This window comes from Grus americana, chromosome 13 (assembly GCF_028858705.1).
Source record: "Grus americana isolate bGruAme1 chromosome 13, bGruAme1.mat, whole genome shotgun sequence".
Classification (NCBI taxonomy): Eukaryota; Metazoa; Chordata; class Aves; order Gruiformes; family Gruidae; genus Grus; species Grus americana.
In genome coordinates, this window is record NC_072864.1 from 7,434,058 (window position 1) to 7,451,852 (window position 17,795).

Consider the following 17,795-nt stretch of genomic DNA (forward strand, 5'->3'; position numbering starts at 1 on the left):
GACATTTGGATCCAAGCCGAATGAATGCTATTCGCGGAGTTTTTAGGTTGTCTTTCTTGCTTCCTTGATCTCCCCTCCCCCTGTTAAAAATTGCTGGTGACACTAGAAATGCAAGTCAGTTAATCTGTTCTAAAATCTAAGCATTAGCCTACAGCACTGACTGCAAGAGAAATGCAGAACATTGCTCTGTGAAGTTTCTGTATGTCAGCCGTAAGCACCCAGCACGGAGGTGGTTTTAGTTCCGCTCCTGAGCCCAAATCTCTTGTGTAGCAGGATAGAGCTAGTACAATGGTAACAAGTCAGCAGGATAGCTGGAACTTCATACTCCATGCCAGAAAGTAGGATGTCCAGCTAGCACAAATAAATGTGTAGAACTAATCAAATTAGGATGGGCATGCTGTGTAATACAGAGAAATGCATGTAAGCAGAAAATTGTGTTTAATATTTGTAATCAAAAGCGTTTATTTGGGACTATAACAGCCCAGTGCTACGTGCAAATTGGGTGAGGAAAAATGTAAACATTGTTTCTTTGATTTTGTTGGGAGTTAGGGTACTGCAGGAATGCTGGATCAAGCTCCTTTTCCAGTGGCTGTGATTAAAAAGCTATGTGAAATGAATTTAGAGGCTTATTGACAGAAAATATTACTGTAAATGGTGGTGAAAACCTATTCCACAGAGATTACTCTTTATTACTTGGAGTTTGCCAGAATTTATAGGATGCAATCTGAAAACCGTAGGCTTAGAGACCATTTGAGGAAATAACTTCAGTCCTAACACTGTGTTTTGAGGCTTCTGCAGAAAGCAGAATTTAATACAGAAACTGGTGAGACAGTGGAATTTTATTCTGGGAACTTTCAGGCACTTAAGGAACAGGAATTAATGGAGGAACCACACTAAGTCAACCAGTAGATTTTTTTGTTACTTAAACAATTTCCATGTCAGCTGAAATATAGGTACCCATAAACAGAATAACCAGGGACATGGTATAGCCCATGCCATGTGTCACTGAAGAATGCGATTAGCCATCATGCAAAAGCAACTTTATTACAGCAGCTCATATTATAAACTGAACACTGGTTAGGAATGCAGAAATATGCTTTTGGGAACACGCTAGACTAGCATTTTCCGTTCCTGAGAATACTGTAGTCAGCTTCAGATTTCACAGAAGTAAACAAAGAAGTCATCATCATTGGTTTTTATGAGAGTAGCCTTTTAAAATTTGGTGGTGGTGGGGAAAGGATACAGTGTAGGAGTGGACCTGCTGTTGGTGGGCATTACAATACCGTCTAGTGCTTTATAGACCTACTCCATGGAAGTAAGAGCAAGTGCTAATGCCATTTGAGCTGGAGGGGACGCTGGCCAGTGTTCCCAGACCATCAGTCTGTGAAGATGTGTCATGTTCCAGCTGTGGCCCTGTGCCATATCTGAGGTGCTCCCTATGGCAGGGAGGTAGGCCATGAACTATTTGTTTACAAGGGATCTTTCTGGCAGGAAGGGTACAGTAGACTGTCTTCTCAGGTTCTGTAACTCAGCCAGATAGAGAAGCTAAGATCATTTATGCCATCTGAAAGGATTTGGCCTCTTCCTAAACTGTATGGTATTGAGTGGGTTTAGATACTGTATGAATAGTCATGCAAATGTTAATTTGACACCAGATGACTACATCCCTGCAACTATGCTTAATCTATATGAACCCTTCCATAAGTTCTTTTTTGAGTTGCTCTTATTTTGTTCAGCTAGAGATTTTGTCCTGCTACAACTGACTAACAGGTGCTGAACTCTTCAGACAAATTATATAAATTCACAAAATGCCTTGAGATTATTGAATTAATAATACAGTGGGAAAGAAAAGCCTCCTTAGTAGTTGTGGTATGTATGGAGCATAACCAACTTTGAAGTATAACTTCACTTTGGAGCCTCTTCAACTTGGGACAAAGATGAACTTGATGGGTTTTGAAAACTACCGGCTCATTCTAAAGAAGGTAATTTTCATTTGTAAAGGGGTTTCCATGAAGACTTCTCTGCAAGGAGTTTCACCCAGCATGTGGTTAATCGCCACTCACTATAAATGAAGGCAAAGGGCTTCTGTGCTTCCTAAGAGTGAAACATCTTCATGAGGATAAACACAAAGAGAGCACAAAGATTGAGCTGGAAGAATCCTGCGGGGTGCTTACATGTATCTTGAATAACCCAACAAGTATGTCATTTGGTAAGAAATAGTCACAAAAATCGTCAAGTAGGAATGAACAGTGGCAGAAACTGAATACTGAGTTAGCAAAAACTGTATCTGTTCCAATTATACTATGCATATTCACTCAATATGATGTGACTGCCTGATTAAAACTCACTGCACCATTTTCCCATTGGAAGTACTCTACTTCCAGTCATCCAATCATATAAATTATTCACATTAATTTCTAATGCAAATATATCTGGAGAAATAATCTAGGTTGACAGAGGAAGAGGTGACAGCTATCTAACAACGGACTTCTGTGAATCATTTACTGTCATCTCAGTGGTCACGAATGTCTCACATGATAAAGAATTTGCTCTAACAAAGATGGCAAACCAAACACGATGGCATTTTTATTCAGGGCATATTTCTTCTGCATGCCTGTCAGTCATGTTACTGATAATGTGAGTTCTGCATGGGGCCAGAGTCTATCATGATGGCCATGACAACATAGTTCTTGGGGGAAAAAGTCTACAGAAATTCACAAGAAGGATTCAGAATTAGAAAGAATAGAGTTATTAAAAATAATAATCCATTTTCTCTGGTAAGCTAGCAAGTGGAAACAAGAACCTCCAACATCTTTGCATCTAGACATCAAGACAATATGGACACTTTGCATGCAGGTGTGATCTGTCTAGGGTGGGTGGAGGAGAAGCCCTGGTGAAAACTTGGGCTCTGGTCTTGTGAGCCTCAGTGTGGCGACGGAAGTGAAGCAGTAACTCACTGCTGATACAGAGTAGCAAACCCCCTGCTTTCCATTGCAGATACCAGAGAAATCCTGACTTCCTGAGTCATGGTACTGTGTTGGTTTTGGCTGGGACAGAGTTTTCTTCATGGTAGCTGGTATGGGGCTGTGTTTTGGATTTGTGCTGAAAACAGTGTTGATAACACAGGGATGTTTTCGTTACTGCTGAGTGGTGCTTACACAGAGTCGAGGCCTTTTCTGCTCTTCACCCCACCCCACCAGCGATTAGGCTTGGGGTGCACAAGGAGCTGGCAGGGGACACAGCTGGGACAGTTGACCCCAACTGTCCAAAAGGATATTCCATACTATATGATGTCATGCTCAGTGTATAAAGCTGGGGGTAGAAGAAGGAAGGGGGGACGTTCAGAGTTTTTATGGCATTTGTCGTCTTAAGCAATCGTTACGCGTGATGGAGCCCTGCTTTGCTGGAGATGGCTGAACATCTGCCTGCCGATGGGAAGTGGGGAATTAATTCCTTGGTTTGCTTTGCTTATGCGCACAACTTTTGCTTTACCTGTTAAACTGTCTGTATCTCAGCCCATGAGTTTTCCCACTTTTACTCTTCCAATTCTCTGTCCGCCATGCGGTAGTGAGTGAGCAGCTGCATGGTGCTCAGCCGCTGGCAATGCTGCGTAAGGGTGACAAGCTTCTACTGGGTCCCCACACTTTCTTGTATTCACCAGTAATGGAGGAGTTTCTCATGTAGGTGGAACACAATTATAACAGGTGGATACAAATAAGTAGGGGAAGAAAAAGACCTACTGAAAACATGACAAAACTGATCAGCATAAAAAAGCAATAGCAGCATCCAACCTGACAGGTTAGGGAAAGTAGAGAAGAGTCCAGTAACAGACTGTAGTATGGTAATGATTATCTCTGAAGGAATATATGCTTGCTGGTCATCTGAGGTGGGAATTGCTAGGGAGTGGGGGAGGAAAAAACCCCTCTGACTGCATTGTTTACTACACTGCTGACTGTGAAGCTTTATTTCTCTAATGTTTTGCATGGTAACTATGTTTGCACATGGTAACGAGCTGCCTGCAGGATTCTCTGATGTTTATGACCATCACTGCTGGGATCTTGATTGACTTGGGGAGCAAAGTATGATGTTGTCTGAGCATGTTAACTGATCAATGTTGCTGCCTACAGGCCAAGAAAGGTTGGGGTCCCCTGCCTAATGCCAACTCAGATTTGGATGCTTGTCATTTATAGTCATGCAAACCAGTGTCGCGTTTTTTTCTTCTTCTTTGATCATACTCAGAAACTATAAATCCCCAGGGTGAAATCTTAACTCCACAGAAATCAAGAGCAAAACTCCCTTCAGTGGTGCTAGGTTTATGGTGAAAGTTGTCTTTTTCTTTCTTGTAATTGCTAGAGAACTGTTTTCATTTCCCTCCCCTCACAGCAAATATAATTTCAGTCTTCACAGTCAAGTAATCTACTGAAAACAGTCAAGTCTGTCTGTTCAGGGTGTGGAGGGCCAATAATAAAATTACAGCCCAATAATTTTATATTTTTCTCCTATTATCTGCAAAGCACAGCATGTTTTATGTGTTCTGCCCCACTGGGACCATCGTAAACCTGTAGCCAGCTATTTCATTTGAATATACTCAGTGGGAGGTGACAGGTGCACTGTTACAAAAAGATCTTGAAACTTTATCATAATATATTCAGCAAGGTGATAATGTAAAACCCACTGGGAAATAGAGAGAGAGGTGAAGGAGAAATTCCACACCTGGGAACTCATTTAATGTTTAAATACAGGAAATGCTTTAGAAGGGAAAATATCTCTGATCTGTCTAATCCACTGCCCCAAACTAGTTACCACGAAACCCCTGGTGAAGGAGGTAGATAGAGGAGATGACCTCCAGCTCACCTCGGCTTCCATTGTGCTCTCCAGCTTGTGTGCCAACTGGAGCAGCAAGGCACCTAAAATTGACACAGCTACCTTTTCTTTTCATGGTGTGACCCTGGGACAGGGGAGATTTTCAGAGAGATTGGACTGAGACACATGCTGGAAAACTCTCTAGCACAAAAGGGAGATCATCAGGTGAGGGACACTTCTCCAAGTGCAGCCAAAAACATCAGAAACAAGTTCTGTGTTGGTTTCCAACCAGGACCAGTCCCATTCACTTCGATACTTCAGTTTCCTTTTAGATTCTTTAGATCTTTGATCCTTTACTGAAGTTTTCTGTAGAGGGGAAAGTGTAACCTAATAGCATAGACTAGATGAGGAGAGATCAGAACCTGGTGCTGCGTTTGGCTCTGTACATGTCAGCCACTGTGTGAAAGTCAGCTCCTTTATGGACATCAGCGTGACTGGTCTTGGCTATCAGAGCTGTATTGTCCTCCCAGGCAACCTAATCTTTGTTTGATTCTTTTGTTTGTTTGCTTGTTTTCCCATGAAGCTACCTTTAAAGATAATAGAAAGTAACAGCATGTTCTCTCCAAGTGAATGGTACTTTGGAAGCTGGATGGCTGATACCGGACTCCTCCTCCCAGCATCCTCACGAAAACTCCGGTCCTTTTGATTAAGCCGTGTGGGTCACCCCCCCATTTTTGCAGCCCTCCTGCCCCAGCAGAGGTGCCCCCGATCTCTTTGCAGCTCACCACAGGTGTGCCAGCACTGGCGCTGCCCTTGCCCAGCCCACCCACTTCCTCGCCTCCCCCGAGGTCGGGGGGGGGGGGGGGGGGCGCAAGCCACCCCCTTTCCCAGGTGCCTCCCCGCCTGCACCGCGAGTCCCGGCCCCGGCTCCTGCCCCGGCCCGGCCCCGCCGCCTCCCCATTGGTCCCGCCCGCTCCGCTGCGCGTCGCCCCCCGGGCGGCGGCCGCGCCGAGACGCGGCGCCGGAGGCAGCGCTGCCCCGCGGCGGCGGCGGCGGCTTAAAGCGTGCGCGCCGGCGGCGGCGAGGGCGCGCTCACCTGGGCGCCGCTCCATGGGCTCCGCCGCCGCGCACGGCGGGGGCGCGGCGCTGCGAGCCGGCCGCCGGAGCTGCTGCGGGGCAGAGCCCAGGTGACCATGCGGGGGATCCGGGCTCGCCCGCCGCACGCTTCGGGGAGCAGGTAGCACACCAGGTGCACGGCGGAACATGGACTGTCTCCTGCTTGTCGTCTGGACTTTACCAGTTGCGATTCTCAGCCGCAGCTCCATGCAATTCCCGACCCTTCCGTGGCTTGGAAGCACTGTAAAGGCAGGTCGAGAGCACTTTCTTTTGCAGTCGCCTAGTGTACTTTTATACCAGGTTACTGCACAGTTTCTGGTGCCTTGTCTTTCTGTCTTCCCTTGTCAAGTAAATCTTGCCCAATACTCCTTTTCTCTCTCTTTTTTTTTTTTTCTCTTGCAGACCCTTCAGCTGTGCTGCCTCTGTTGCATGTCTCATGCAGCAACTTTAACCAGTGACAGCATCAGTGAATTGAATCATGGTTTGTATAGCTCTTTCTGTGTCTGTGTATATGAACATTTGCATGGATGCTTTTTTTTGGTGGACTGAGCATTTAAAGGGAAGAAGACACGGTGTTTGGGGAACATAGAGTGAGAGCAAGTTGGCTGCTGTAAAATAGCTAACCATAGGCAGAGATTAACTTGTTAAGCCCTGTGTGCAAAAGCTAAAAGAAACGATATGTAACAGCAAAGCAAATGAATGAGATAGTAAATACATCCACGTTTACATGTGCAATTAGAAAGATGAATGTGTATGTAGCCAAAACAAAAAAACCTCATGTGTCTGTTATGGAAGCAATGAGACAAAAGTAAGGAAAAGATTTGAGTGGGAGAGCAGAAGCAGCTATGCAATGCAGGCTAAGGGAAAACAAACCTGGAGAGAAAGGACTGGGGTGAGTGAGAGCTCAGGAGCTGTTTGTTCCCAGGTTGCAGACACTAACACTTAGATGCTGATGACTTTGGGAAGTTTGAAGTGCAGTATGTGCTTTTTATTGGGTGCAAGTGGAAACAAAGTACAATAGAGAACCACACCAGGGTGCAGAAAGGAAAGCCCTCTTGTATCCTATCGTCTGCTCACAGGGGGATTCCCTCTTTCCAGCAGCTGCTTGCATTTTTTGGCCACCAGCCTGCTTAGAGTCCTCAACTTCTGCCGTTTATTAACACCACTCAAGGAAAGTGAAAGTTCTTGATGTATTGTTTCCACTGTCTAAGGAAAAACAACCTGTCACTGGTTATGTTTTCAGCTTAATGTGTGTCCAATAAAGTCTATTCAGGCAAAGAGATAGATAGTTTTTGCAACATCTGTTACAACACAAGAAGGAGGGGGTTTTCTTCTTTTTTAATGGTGTTATTTCAATTTAGGAAGATAAATGAATTGTTTTACTGTCAAATGCATGGACATCTTTAAGTATTCAGAGAAATACAGCTCAAAAATGAAATGGGGTTGGGAAGCAGTTTATTCAGCATGATTACTCGTATAACCAGCAATAGGTGCAAAGGTCCTGGTTCAGCAAACAGCTAAAATTCAGACCCAACTTCCAGGACACAAGTAATCCCTATATGGCTGGATCAACAGCAATGTAATGTACTTCAAGCTAGGCACCTGCTTATGCAGCTAGCTGAATCATGGCCTCTGTTTTTTCCTTTCTTAGGTGGTCGTGAGTAGATCTTAGTCTTCTCCTCACACATAGTTTTGTAATTTTGCACATATTTTATCCAAAACAGTAAACTTCTTTGACATGCAATTAGCAATGGCTGACTAAAGGTTATTAGGTAGGATGTAATCTCCTTCTTCTGAAGGTCGGTTACAATTTGAAACCCAGTCTAATCGAGTCACTACAAAGAGATGAGATCTTACTCAGTTAAGGCATTAATAAATTAATCCTTTAATCCATTTGAACAAGTGGTACAGTTCTACAAAGTCTCAGTCATGGTTACCCCTACAGTGATACAAAATTTGCTGCATTCTTAGGAAGGAAAAATCCCACTCAAACCAGAGCAGCCTTCACATTTGACAGCAATTAATACAGGGGGAGGGGAAAATCTACAGATCTGCTGGTGATGACAAATGTCTTCAGAAGAGCGATTGTGGGAATGTTCACAGCTATGGTAGTTAGTCTGTACCTCTCAGTGGGGCAGAAAGGAAACAAACACTGTTTGAGAGCCTGTGAGACTTACAGGGGTGAATTTATGCGGTCAAGCCTATACACACATAGCCTGCAGAGCTTTCAGGCCATTCCCTAAAAGAGGAATGCTTCATGCCATAGTGAAAGCCTGATGCTTATGGTGTTGTTGGATCCTTGTTGGATACAAAAGGTGATGGCTAACTTTTTATCATTACAGATTATGTATTTGTGACACCCGTCAAAGTGGATTCCAGTGGATCGTACATTTCACACGATGTTTTGCACAGTACTAGGAGAAAGAGATCAACTCAGAGTTCAAAGAGTTCCTTGCACTACAAATTTTCAGCATTTGGACAGGAACTTCACTTAGAACTTAAGCCTTCGACCATTTTAAGCAACAGTTTTATTGTTCAGGTACTCGGGAAAGATGGAGTCTCAAATTCTCAGGAACAGGAAATTGAGCAGTGTTTCTACCAGGGATTTATAAGGAATGATAGCACCTCTTCGGTAGCAATATCTACATGTGTAGGCTTGGTAAGTGTTTATTTAAAACAAATCAGCATTAAAAGTATTTTCATATGTGGAATAGTAGCTGGAGGTATGTAATTCATGATACAGTACACCATTTGTTGATTTTCGTAACACCACTAGTTGCTATTGCATTTAACAGAGAGGTTTAGTTATAGTCAATCAACTGCAACACACCCTTTGTATTTTTTGATCACAGTCCTTCAGGAAAAAAACACGGAAGACTGGTAGTCCTCATAATTATCCCATGGCAATTTTCATTTGTTATAGTTTGTGATAGTTTATGCATTTTTGCTTGCTTTTAAGTAAATGCTCTTCCTGCCTTTGTGAATTACTATGAATAAAGAAAAAAAATCAGTCCATAAGCTTATGAGGAAAAGTATTGCACCTTTAAGGAAGGGTGAATTTCCTAGCTGAGCAGGAATTGTGAACCAATTTCCCTTTGTTTCCTTTGACAATTCCAGCCTTATTCAGGTTTATAAGTCTTGATTAGTTGATCTCTTATGAATGTGTTAAATATTATCATTGCATATTTTCCATTTATGGCTGTTATCCAAGTTCATGAAAAATTATTACTCACAAATGATTTTTTCAAAATACATTTGACAATGCTCATTGCCTGCAGAGAAGTCTTTACTGAAGTAATTCAGAAGAATCATGTACAGAATTAATAGTCATTGATGTTTTTTAGGCTTAAACCCTTGCACTTGCAAAGCAATCTCCTATGGATGCAGATGAAAGCAGTGACATTTGATAGTGTTTGGTATATGAAGCTCTCTGTATGCTTTGTGGTTGTCTGAGGTCCAGAGGATATGTTGGGTCACCCTCTAGAAATCTGTTTTGCAAAGGTACTTGTCCGTAAGGGCTATTAAACTGTGTGAGGGGACCAAAAAAGGAGCACTTGAGACACCCAGTGTTTCCTTTGAAATAGTAATCAGTGACTTGAGAAGAGGGTGGTTCATTAGGAAGAGCTGTTGAATACTGATACCTGGTTGAAGTATTCTGGATTATATTTTGAATGCTCTACTTTTTTTTTCAGCAAGTTGGAGGAATTAGTATCTTACAGTTAATTTGAACAGTTGCAAATGTGAGTTTGGAGCCAGTGCCAGGAACTGGAATGAAGCTTGTTTTCTTGTTTTTTTAAGTTGTGTTTGTAGTGCTGAACTGTTAATATCAGATGTGTTTAGTTGTTTTTGTGGAAGCTTCATTTTCACAACTACTAGCTTTTACCATATTTATTCAGAAAAAAGCTGTTTTCCCTTATCGTTGTGTTTGTCTTTTCCTCTAAGAGAAGCACTCTACCTGCACACAACAGTTACAGTTTGGGTGATCTCCCCTGTTTGGTCACATTTTGTTTTTTAACGTGCTTGATGAGCTAAGTGAAGCTGGGCTTGTCAAGTCTTGTCTGGAGAAGGAAGGTTCAAGTCTGCCTCAGGTCACAGAGAAACAGAATGTGGTGATCTTAACTGAGACTGAAATGGATCTTTTACCACTGTCTCGACATAGAGATTGTTATGACTGGTAAGCTTCACTTAGAAAAGATCCAAAAACTGATCAAAAGAGAATAAATATTGTGGCATGAACAAATTTGTTACGACAGAACCTTTTTCAGTACCTAGATTATCACCAATTGGAATCTCTCTCTTTCTTTAATCGGTTCCATGGTTCAATAGATTTCACCTTAAATTGTTATTTTAAAGTGGTAAATGAAGTAAACCTTTACTTATAATTGTCTCCTGCAGAGTAGGTATCACAAATGAAGTATTATTGTTCCTTTCTCCCTATCCATTTATTAATTTCCGTGCACTTAATGAATCCCAGGCAAATTATCAACAGGATTATTAGTCTTTCTGTTTGTAAGGCTGCCTTCTTAAAAAGGTGTCGTCAGCTGTCTGTAATGACAACCACGTCATTTTTTACTGTGATCCAAATTCAGTAATCATATGTTAAGTCTGGACGCTGTGCTCTGATCAAGAGAACCTTGTGAATAGCTTCTATATCCTCTTTGCACCAACTACTTTTGTCACTTGGTTGCCCTTCTTTCCTATTTGCTTTGTTCACTGCAATTAAACCGAAAGTGGTGTTTCTTCTATATGGTTGGTAGCACTAATCTTTCCATTGTTCCTTTCATTAGCAATAGCTTCTCTACAATAAAACTGCAGTGACCCATTCTTTCAAGCCTGGAACACCACAATGTGATTTGGAAGCAATTGCATTTCAATAGAATACAGGGACTCTTTGATCTAATTTTTTGGATGACCTAGAGTATTCAGTCATTCAGCTGTCTGTTATCTGCCATTGCCTGCAGAGTAGACTTTTGAGAGAGTCTATATGAAATGGTTTGTTAGGCAGGGTGACCTTAACTTAACACTGGAAAGGAGCAAGAATTTCTTGCTTTGGTATAGATCTATCAAGAGATGTGTGTATCTTACTCACGTTTTAATAGCTTAGTTGACAGTAAGGCCCCACACTTTTATGCTCATTCGTTGATTTGAGACCAAATGTTTCCATCAGTCAACACAATTTTCTTGATGTGTCAGAAGGCAAAACTGGATCTATGCTCTTTATCTGAATAAGTACTCTAATACATTAAATTGGCGTTTTAGGAGAATGCGTACAAGTTTGCTATGAGTACTGTCTCTTGCCTTTTCATCATCAAAGTGTTTAGGTACTTTGATTTTCAACAGGAAACTTGCTTTCTTCTGTCTTCTGCCCTTTCCTGCGTCAGTCAGCATCCTTTGCTTACTGGAGCATCTGTTATGCAGCAAGAAAGCTGTGATTTTTATTTTTTTAATTATTATTATTTTAAATGAAATTAAATTGTATGCAAGAAATCTTGTTTAGATCTTCCTAAGTGTCATCGGTGCCATCAGGCATTCAGTAGCAGCATCATACTTATTTAGCGATAAGAGTATGACGGATTTGTTAAAATTCAGGCTTATGTTGTACATCACACAGATTTGCTCAGTCATTTTATCTTGGAGTTTCCTTCAATCCCTTGTGCTCTCCCAATTGATAAATCCAGGCCACTGGTTTGTCTTGCTGCTTCATCCTCTGTTTACATTCTCCAATTTCAAATTGTTCATTCTTCCCAAATTAATTTTTTGGAAACTCCTGACTTGAGCTAATTCTTAGTTGTTCTAATTATATGTTTTTATTACTATTATTATTTAGTAATATATTATTACTTATAATTGCCTTTAGCTATCTATTTGGGAGGCAGACCATGCCAAATCCACAGAATGCAAGGGGGTTTCAGTTTTTCTGAAGGAGATAGTACTGGTCATTGTTAGAATAAGAAATTGTTTTTTAGGACTTACTCAGTGTGGCTGTATCTGTATTCCTACCTCATTCTTCTTGCCTCATCCACATGTTGTGCTATCTCATCTGCATTAAAAAGACATATCTATTGTAGGTTCACCATCTTTAACTCCTCTTTCATGATGACATTGTCTCTGAAAGCCTTACTGCTGTCTTCCTAGTCTGTGTATAAAGTACAGTTTTTATCTCACTTTATATGCTAGTTTTTGTCTCCTTTCTGTCTCCTTATGTGCTGCTTATGTTAGGTCTACATATACATAATCTCTCGTATAAAGTGAGTTGTTTGCAGTCCCACAGTAAATCAGGGCAGAAGACAAGAGAACCCCAGAGTTGTCAGTAGGCCAGTTGTGTTGTAGAGACATTCTTAAAAGTAATTTAAAACGTGCATTTAGGAGCAGAAGTCACATTTTCCCTTGTGGACAAGAACTAAGTAAAACAAGTTTACAGGTATTCCAATATGCAACATAGAAAATAGTGAACATATTGAATGAGTAGTTTTTAATATAGTGTTTGTGGGGATGTTGGTGCTGTTTGGTGGAGGAGACAGGTGAGGGTATATAGCAAGTACAAAACACGTGCACCCAGAGGGAAGAAACATATGTACAACATAAAGGAACTCTCCTACCATTAAATCACAGAGGAGACATACATGTGTATTTTGGGTCAGAGAGAAAATCAGTACAGTTCAGTGGAACAGTTCAGGTCTTTTAAAACTATATGATACGCAGTTTTATTGTTCGGCCCTAAGCAAATGCAGCAGCATGGAGGCCTGAGAGGCTGCACCTGCTTACACTAGAGGTGAATGTGGGCCATTCTCTCCCTTGTATTTATGTACCTCAATTAGAAGAGTGGAGTCAGCTTCATGCACTAGCTGGTGCCATCCTTTGTTTTTGGTAAGATGTGATTGAATCTTTCATTATAAGGGGCCTCTTTCTCTTGTCTCAAGTTCTGTTATGTTTGTTAGTGTCTAGTCAAGGGAAGAGAAAGAGGAGGGAAGGATGAATCATGTTACACTCACTGAGCTGTCAGAGGAGTCTATGACTGGAGAAAGGGTTAGATGTAGCACTGAGAGATAAACAGGAGATGTATTAATTCAATGGAAGTTGTGTGTGCATGTCTGAGGGCAGGACTTTGCTCAAAGTATCAAAGAAGCCACAAAATTAAAGCTTCTTAATGCAGTCTGGCCACCTAAGAGGCAGGCAAGGCAACTCATGTACCCGTTCTTTGTAGTAGTTTAATTGCACCCTGTATTAGCATTATTTAAGTTCATGCTAACAACAGCCTCTTATTCCTAGAGCTCACACTTTAAGTCCAATTAAATATGTTGAGACAAATCCCAAGGTTCTTATGCAGACAAACTCCCGTCAAAATCAGTGAGCCAGACTGCTGGTAAAAGTACAAAATAATTGCTGTTCACAAAGAGGTTCCTTTAGAAACCTACAGCTGTAAAAATATGACAAAATTTGGCCCAGTGGGACCTTGAAGAGAAACTAAGTACAGAACTGGTGATTTGACTAATTCTCAAAACTATTTTTAGTCCATCCACAAGTCAATATACAAATTCTACGTTTTCTGCCATTATACCAGCACAACATGAACAGCATCTGGCATATGAGTTCTTTGACTTTCTTTATATTCACACCCCGTTGCATCCCCATCCTTAATAAAACACAAACCATGTTTTACAGGATGATCATTTTGTCCACTGTTTTGATGGACGTTTTGCCATTATTCACTGCATAATACGGTAAAGATGAAAATAAGAAAACTATTTACAGGAACATGAGGTGGCAATGGGAAAAAGCCATATGCTTGAAGATATTTTAACTTGTACTAGACAAATACAAGATGCCGTTTCTAGTCTCAGCCTTGAATTGACTGCTGATGGGGAATGAATTGTGTGATTAGATTATTGATTGCTCTTCTCCATATCTGTCTGATAAGCTTTCTGTTTAACTCTGGCTTTAGCTCTGAAAGACAAAGACAGTGTTATCCCAGGCATTTTGACCCTACTGATTTCTGATGGGTAAGAAATGGAATTAAAGAGGATTAATGATGGAGAAATAATCTGCTTCTGCTGGATGGGAAAAGTAATAGAGGTTGCATTTCTTCCAGGTTTTGCATTAAAAAAACCCCTGAAACCCTGGAACATACATAGAGGAAATACTGTGTCACTGAGAGCACTTTGGCTCTGTCAGCCTGAACACAGCGGGCTGCGGACATAGAACAGCTCACAAGAGTGCCCACAGGAGCTGGTCCTCTCAGTCGTTTTTTGCCTCCTCTATTATTGCACAGCTAGCAGTAAGAGCATGGAAATTGTCTGCTGGTGTATTTCAGAGTAAACTTCAGGCTGTTGCGAGCACTGCTACTTGCACCTTTAAAGCAATTCCAGAAACAGGGAGCCATCCATTTGCACATAGATAGGAAGTTCATCCTGGCCTTTCTTGTTAAGCAGTAGTCCTATCATAACTTCTAAAGGAATTAGTAGGCTCTATCTATACTTGAAACATGAGCATTTTTCTTGCTGTAGCGAAGTCTTTCCACAGAGCTTAGTTCCCACACTTTCCCTAGTCCATTAGAGAGACGCTTATAGTCAAATGCCCTCGTAAGGGTCGGGAGAGGATGACCTGTCTGCACAGACTTGACCTCTTCATAACAGGACGTCTTTGATGTAAATGAGGATTTTTATTTTAAGCGCCACTATTTTCATTTGGACCATACCATCTCTGCTGCTGAGATGCAACGTATTTTTTTCTGCATAGCTGCGAACTGCTGAACGTCTAAAATACTTCTCTTTTTAGAGGGAGATTCTAATAACTAATAGCACCTTTTGGTCACTAATAATTAACCAGAACAAGGTTTTATTTCTGTCTTTTTCCCCTTCTTCCTCCAGTTCAGAAGTGTTTGAGGAAGATACCAGGTTTGCAGACATGGAGTGTAAAGGCTTTTGTTTACCCAAAACACAATGACAGTCTGTGAAACTAGTTCAAGTCCAACTCAAGCCACCCACTCCTAGAGCTCTGCACCTGACACATAGCAGTAGAGTGGGTAGAAAGCACAGGAGTATTTTGGTTGTGCCCTGGCCCTGCCACAGAGTCCACTTAATTTGAGCAAACAGTGGTATCAAACCTGTTCTTAAGCATTTTTTTTCTGAAGCTTAGCCTCTCTGCAAAACCAGTGCCCTGATTATCATGACAGCTTTGTGATTTGCACACGTGTACTCAGTTGGGAGCTTAACTTTGATTCAACGTAGGCTGCCCAGTCATAACCAGTCTGGATGGTCACGGTTTTGAAATTTGTAGTCCATGAATGGGGACAAGATAAAAGCTGGGGCCATGCTAGGCAAAGGCATCCACAGCTGTGATGCCAGTAATATATTGGTCAATTTTGTAATGGTCTTCTCTCAGTGAGTTGGCAGGAGAGGGGTTAAACTCGGTTACCTCTGCAGTGAGAGCTAGCAGTGGATCTACAGTGAGTTATATCAGCTGAAGCTCAGACTTCAGTATCTCTTCTAAAACCCACTCATTTTGTGTTAGGAAGGCTCTGACTAGCCCTTAAATGATATCTGAATTGAACTGTAGTGGGTAATTACATTACAAACAAGGTTTTCCTCTGTCTTTTTGATCATGTCCCTGGGAGCAGAAATGTTGGTTCTTTCTTGCCTTTTCTTATCCCATTTTAATCCCAATTCTGTTGCTGCAGGTCTACCATAAATTACAGTATGCTAAAGGAATTTCCTATTGATTTGCTCTGACAGTGATTTGACCGGCTATGTGAATAGCTGATGGAAGCAGAACTTAACTTTGGTTCAGACAGTAGAGCATTGACTAAAGCTTTGAGGTAAACATTTACAGAAGAAACCTGAAATCATAATGCCTTGCAGTTCAGCACAATTTACAAACATGTATTAATTAAGCTTCAGTACTGGCTTTACTGTGTGTTAGACCAGAACAGCATCCTGGCTCGTAATAGGTTGACATCGGTAACCTTTTATTGTTTATCATGCTCGGAAGTCACTAAGAATGAGGGTGAAGAAATGTCAAATAATCAGGTCATATGCAAGTGAATGAGTCTTGATGGTTGAAGCTCAGTACCGTGGGAACCATTATTGCCCAGAGTAATTTCTGGAACATGCGAGTTAATTTCTTTTTTACAATGTTAGTTCATAAGCTGGGGAAATCTGCAAACGAGTTGTACAGTCAGATGAAAATCCTTTTCCTGAATCTCATATGTGGCTGCCCAGCTAGTTCCTGCCAAAAAATAGTAAAAGAAAAAAGTTTGATGACAAAGATAATAGGTCTTGAAGTTATTCTTACAGGAATAACAAGGCCCAGCACAAACCTGCTTAACAGAAGAGGAAGCTGAGGCAATAAAGTGATATTTACTTGCACAGACAATAGGGCGTTGCCTTTTCACTCTTCTGCGGCATTAGCATTTCTAGCTGCCCCACTATGTACACAGCACACTCATGGGTTTTTATTCTTTGAGGACTGGATTCTTGCTGTTCACAGTGGGATCACTTGAATGCTTGTGCCTGCCTGCCTAATATATGTTAATTGAAGGACTTTTGTGTCTCAACATCTTTATTAATATTAATGGAATGAGATTTTTAATGGACCATACAAAATATGCTTGACCTAGCTTGAGCCCTCACTTTTGTTTTTATACTCTGCAGCGCAATGTGGCTTCCAACTAATTTAAGAATGTAATATTATATTCTGTGGCAGAATACACAAACTAATGAAACATGGATTACTCTTTAGATCTGCAGTTTCTTTGCCATCAGATATAAAATTTATATAATGCCAGAATAATTTTTTTTTTAAATCATGAAATTAAAAACAGATTTGCTTTTTCTTCATGCAAATTATTGTACATTAGTGAGAAGAGTGAGCATTTAAAAATAAGTTTACCTTGAGCAGGCTTGTCTTACGCCACACACATTTTTTTTTTTTGTTTAGGAAGAAGTCATCAAAACAGTAAGTCTTAAAATTAGGCTTGTCTAAACCTCAAGAAATATTTCAAGTTAATAGTGTAATTAAAGTGTAAGCTGGTCATGGTAAGGGGTAGGTATAAATGCTGTAACACAGTGTTGGAGAAGAAAGTTTAAACTTTTCTAAAAATGTGACTACCCAGTTTCATTTCTCGTTAACACTTGACAGAAAGTTATGCTGTTTGTTTTGGGAGATGCAAGTATAAATTAAAGGATAAAATACTGATCTTGGGCTCTGGCAGAGATCAATTTTTTTCAGCCCACTGTGGATGATTACAGTGCGGACAGGAAAAATGCTTCTGTTACTTTTGCACTTTTTTTGCGACTTTTTCTGACAAAGGATCATTCCTTATAGTCCCCTCTTTGTTACATTGTTTGCAATAGATGTCTGGTCACTGTCCTACCACAACAGTATCTCCAGCCTCTAGTTTTTTCTCTGTTTGCTGACTTCTCTTCATGCTGGAAGTCATGCCGAAGGACGTATGGATATTTTTTGCACACCCAACATCACGTACTGATGATCAGATTGTTATCCTGCCTCAAGCAGCAAAAGCTTGACCAAAGGGTCAGAAAAAGGACAATTTCCAGGCTAAGACACAAGTGAGCAGCTGATGGCTACTGATTCCTGCAGCACAGTATCTTCCACTCTCATTGACAGGTATTTTGTGGTTTGCCTCATCTAAAGCTTGTAGTGAGTAAAAAGTTTTATGCTGACTGCTTTGGATCAGAACCTGGCCTCAGGAGAGTTCTCTTTTCTTCTTCCTAACATCATCTTGGCCCTTGAGTCAAGAGACAGACCATTTCTTTGGGAAACACTGCTACAATTACTATTCGGTTTAGAAAGATATTTTGCAAATGGGAAGTACCACTGGCTCATCAAGAAAGGGAAGCATGTCCATTTCAACTGAC

At 41.1% G+C, this 17,795-nt stretch overlaps 1 protein-coding gene across 2 annotated transcripts in view; it reads left to right on the forward strand.

Moving 5' to 3' along the window:
- The first annotated feature begins 5,839 nt into the window (after positions 1 to 5,839).
- ADAMTS18 (ADAM metallopeptidase with thrombospondin type 1 motif 18) overlaps positions 5,840 to 17,795 on the forward strand; it is a 79,269-nt gene continuing 67,313 nt past the window's right edge. Inside the window, exons 1-3 of one of the 2 annotated variants that reach the window (XM_054841062.1) lie at positions 5,840 to 6,168; positions 6,322 to 6,400; positions 8,262 to 8,578. In XM_054841062.1, the coding sequence (XP_054697037.1) occupies positions 6,067 to 6,168; positions 6,322 to 6,400; positions 8,262 to 8,578 (498 nt within the window). In that variant the 5' untranslated portion in view covers positions 5,840 to 6,066. Of the gene's footprint in view, positions 6,173 to 6,321; positions 6,401 to 8,261; positions 8,579 to 17,795 lie in introns of both variants that reach the window. The other variant, XM_054841063.1, reaches the window with a different exon arrangement.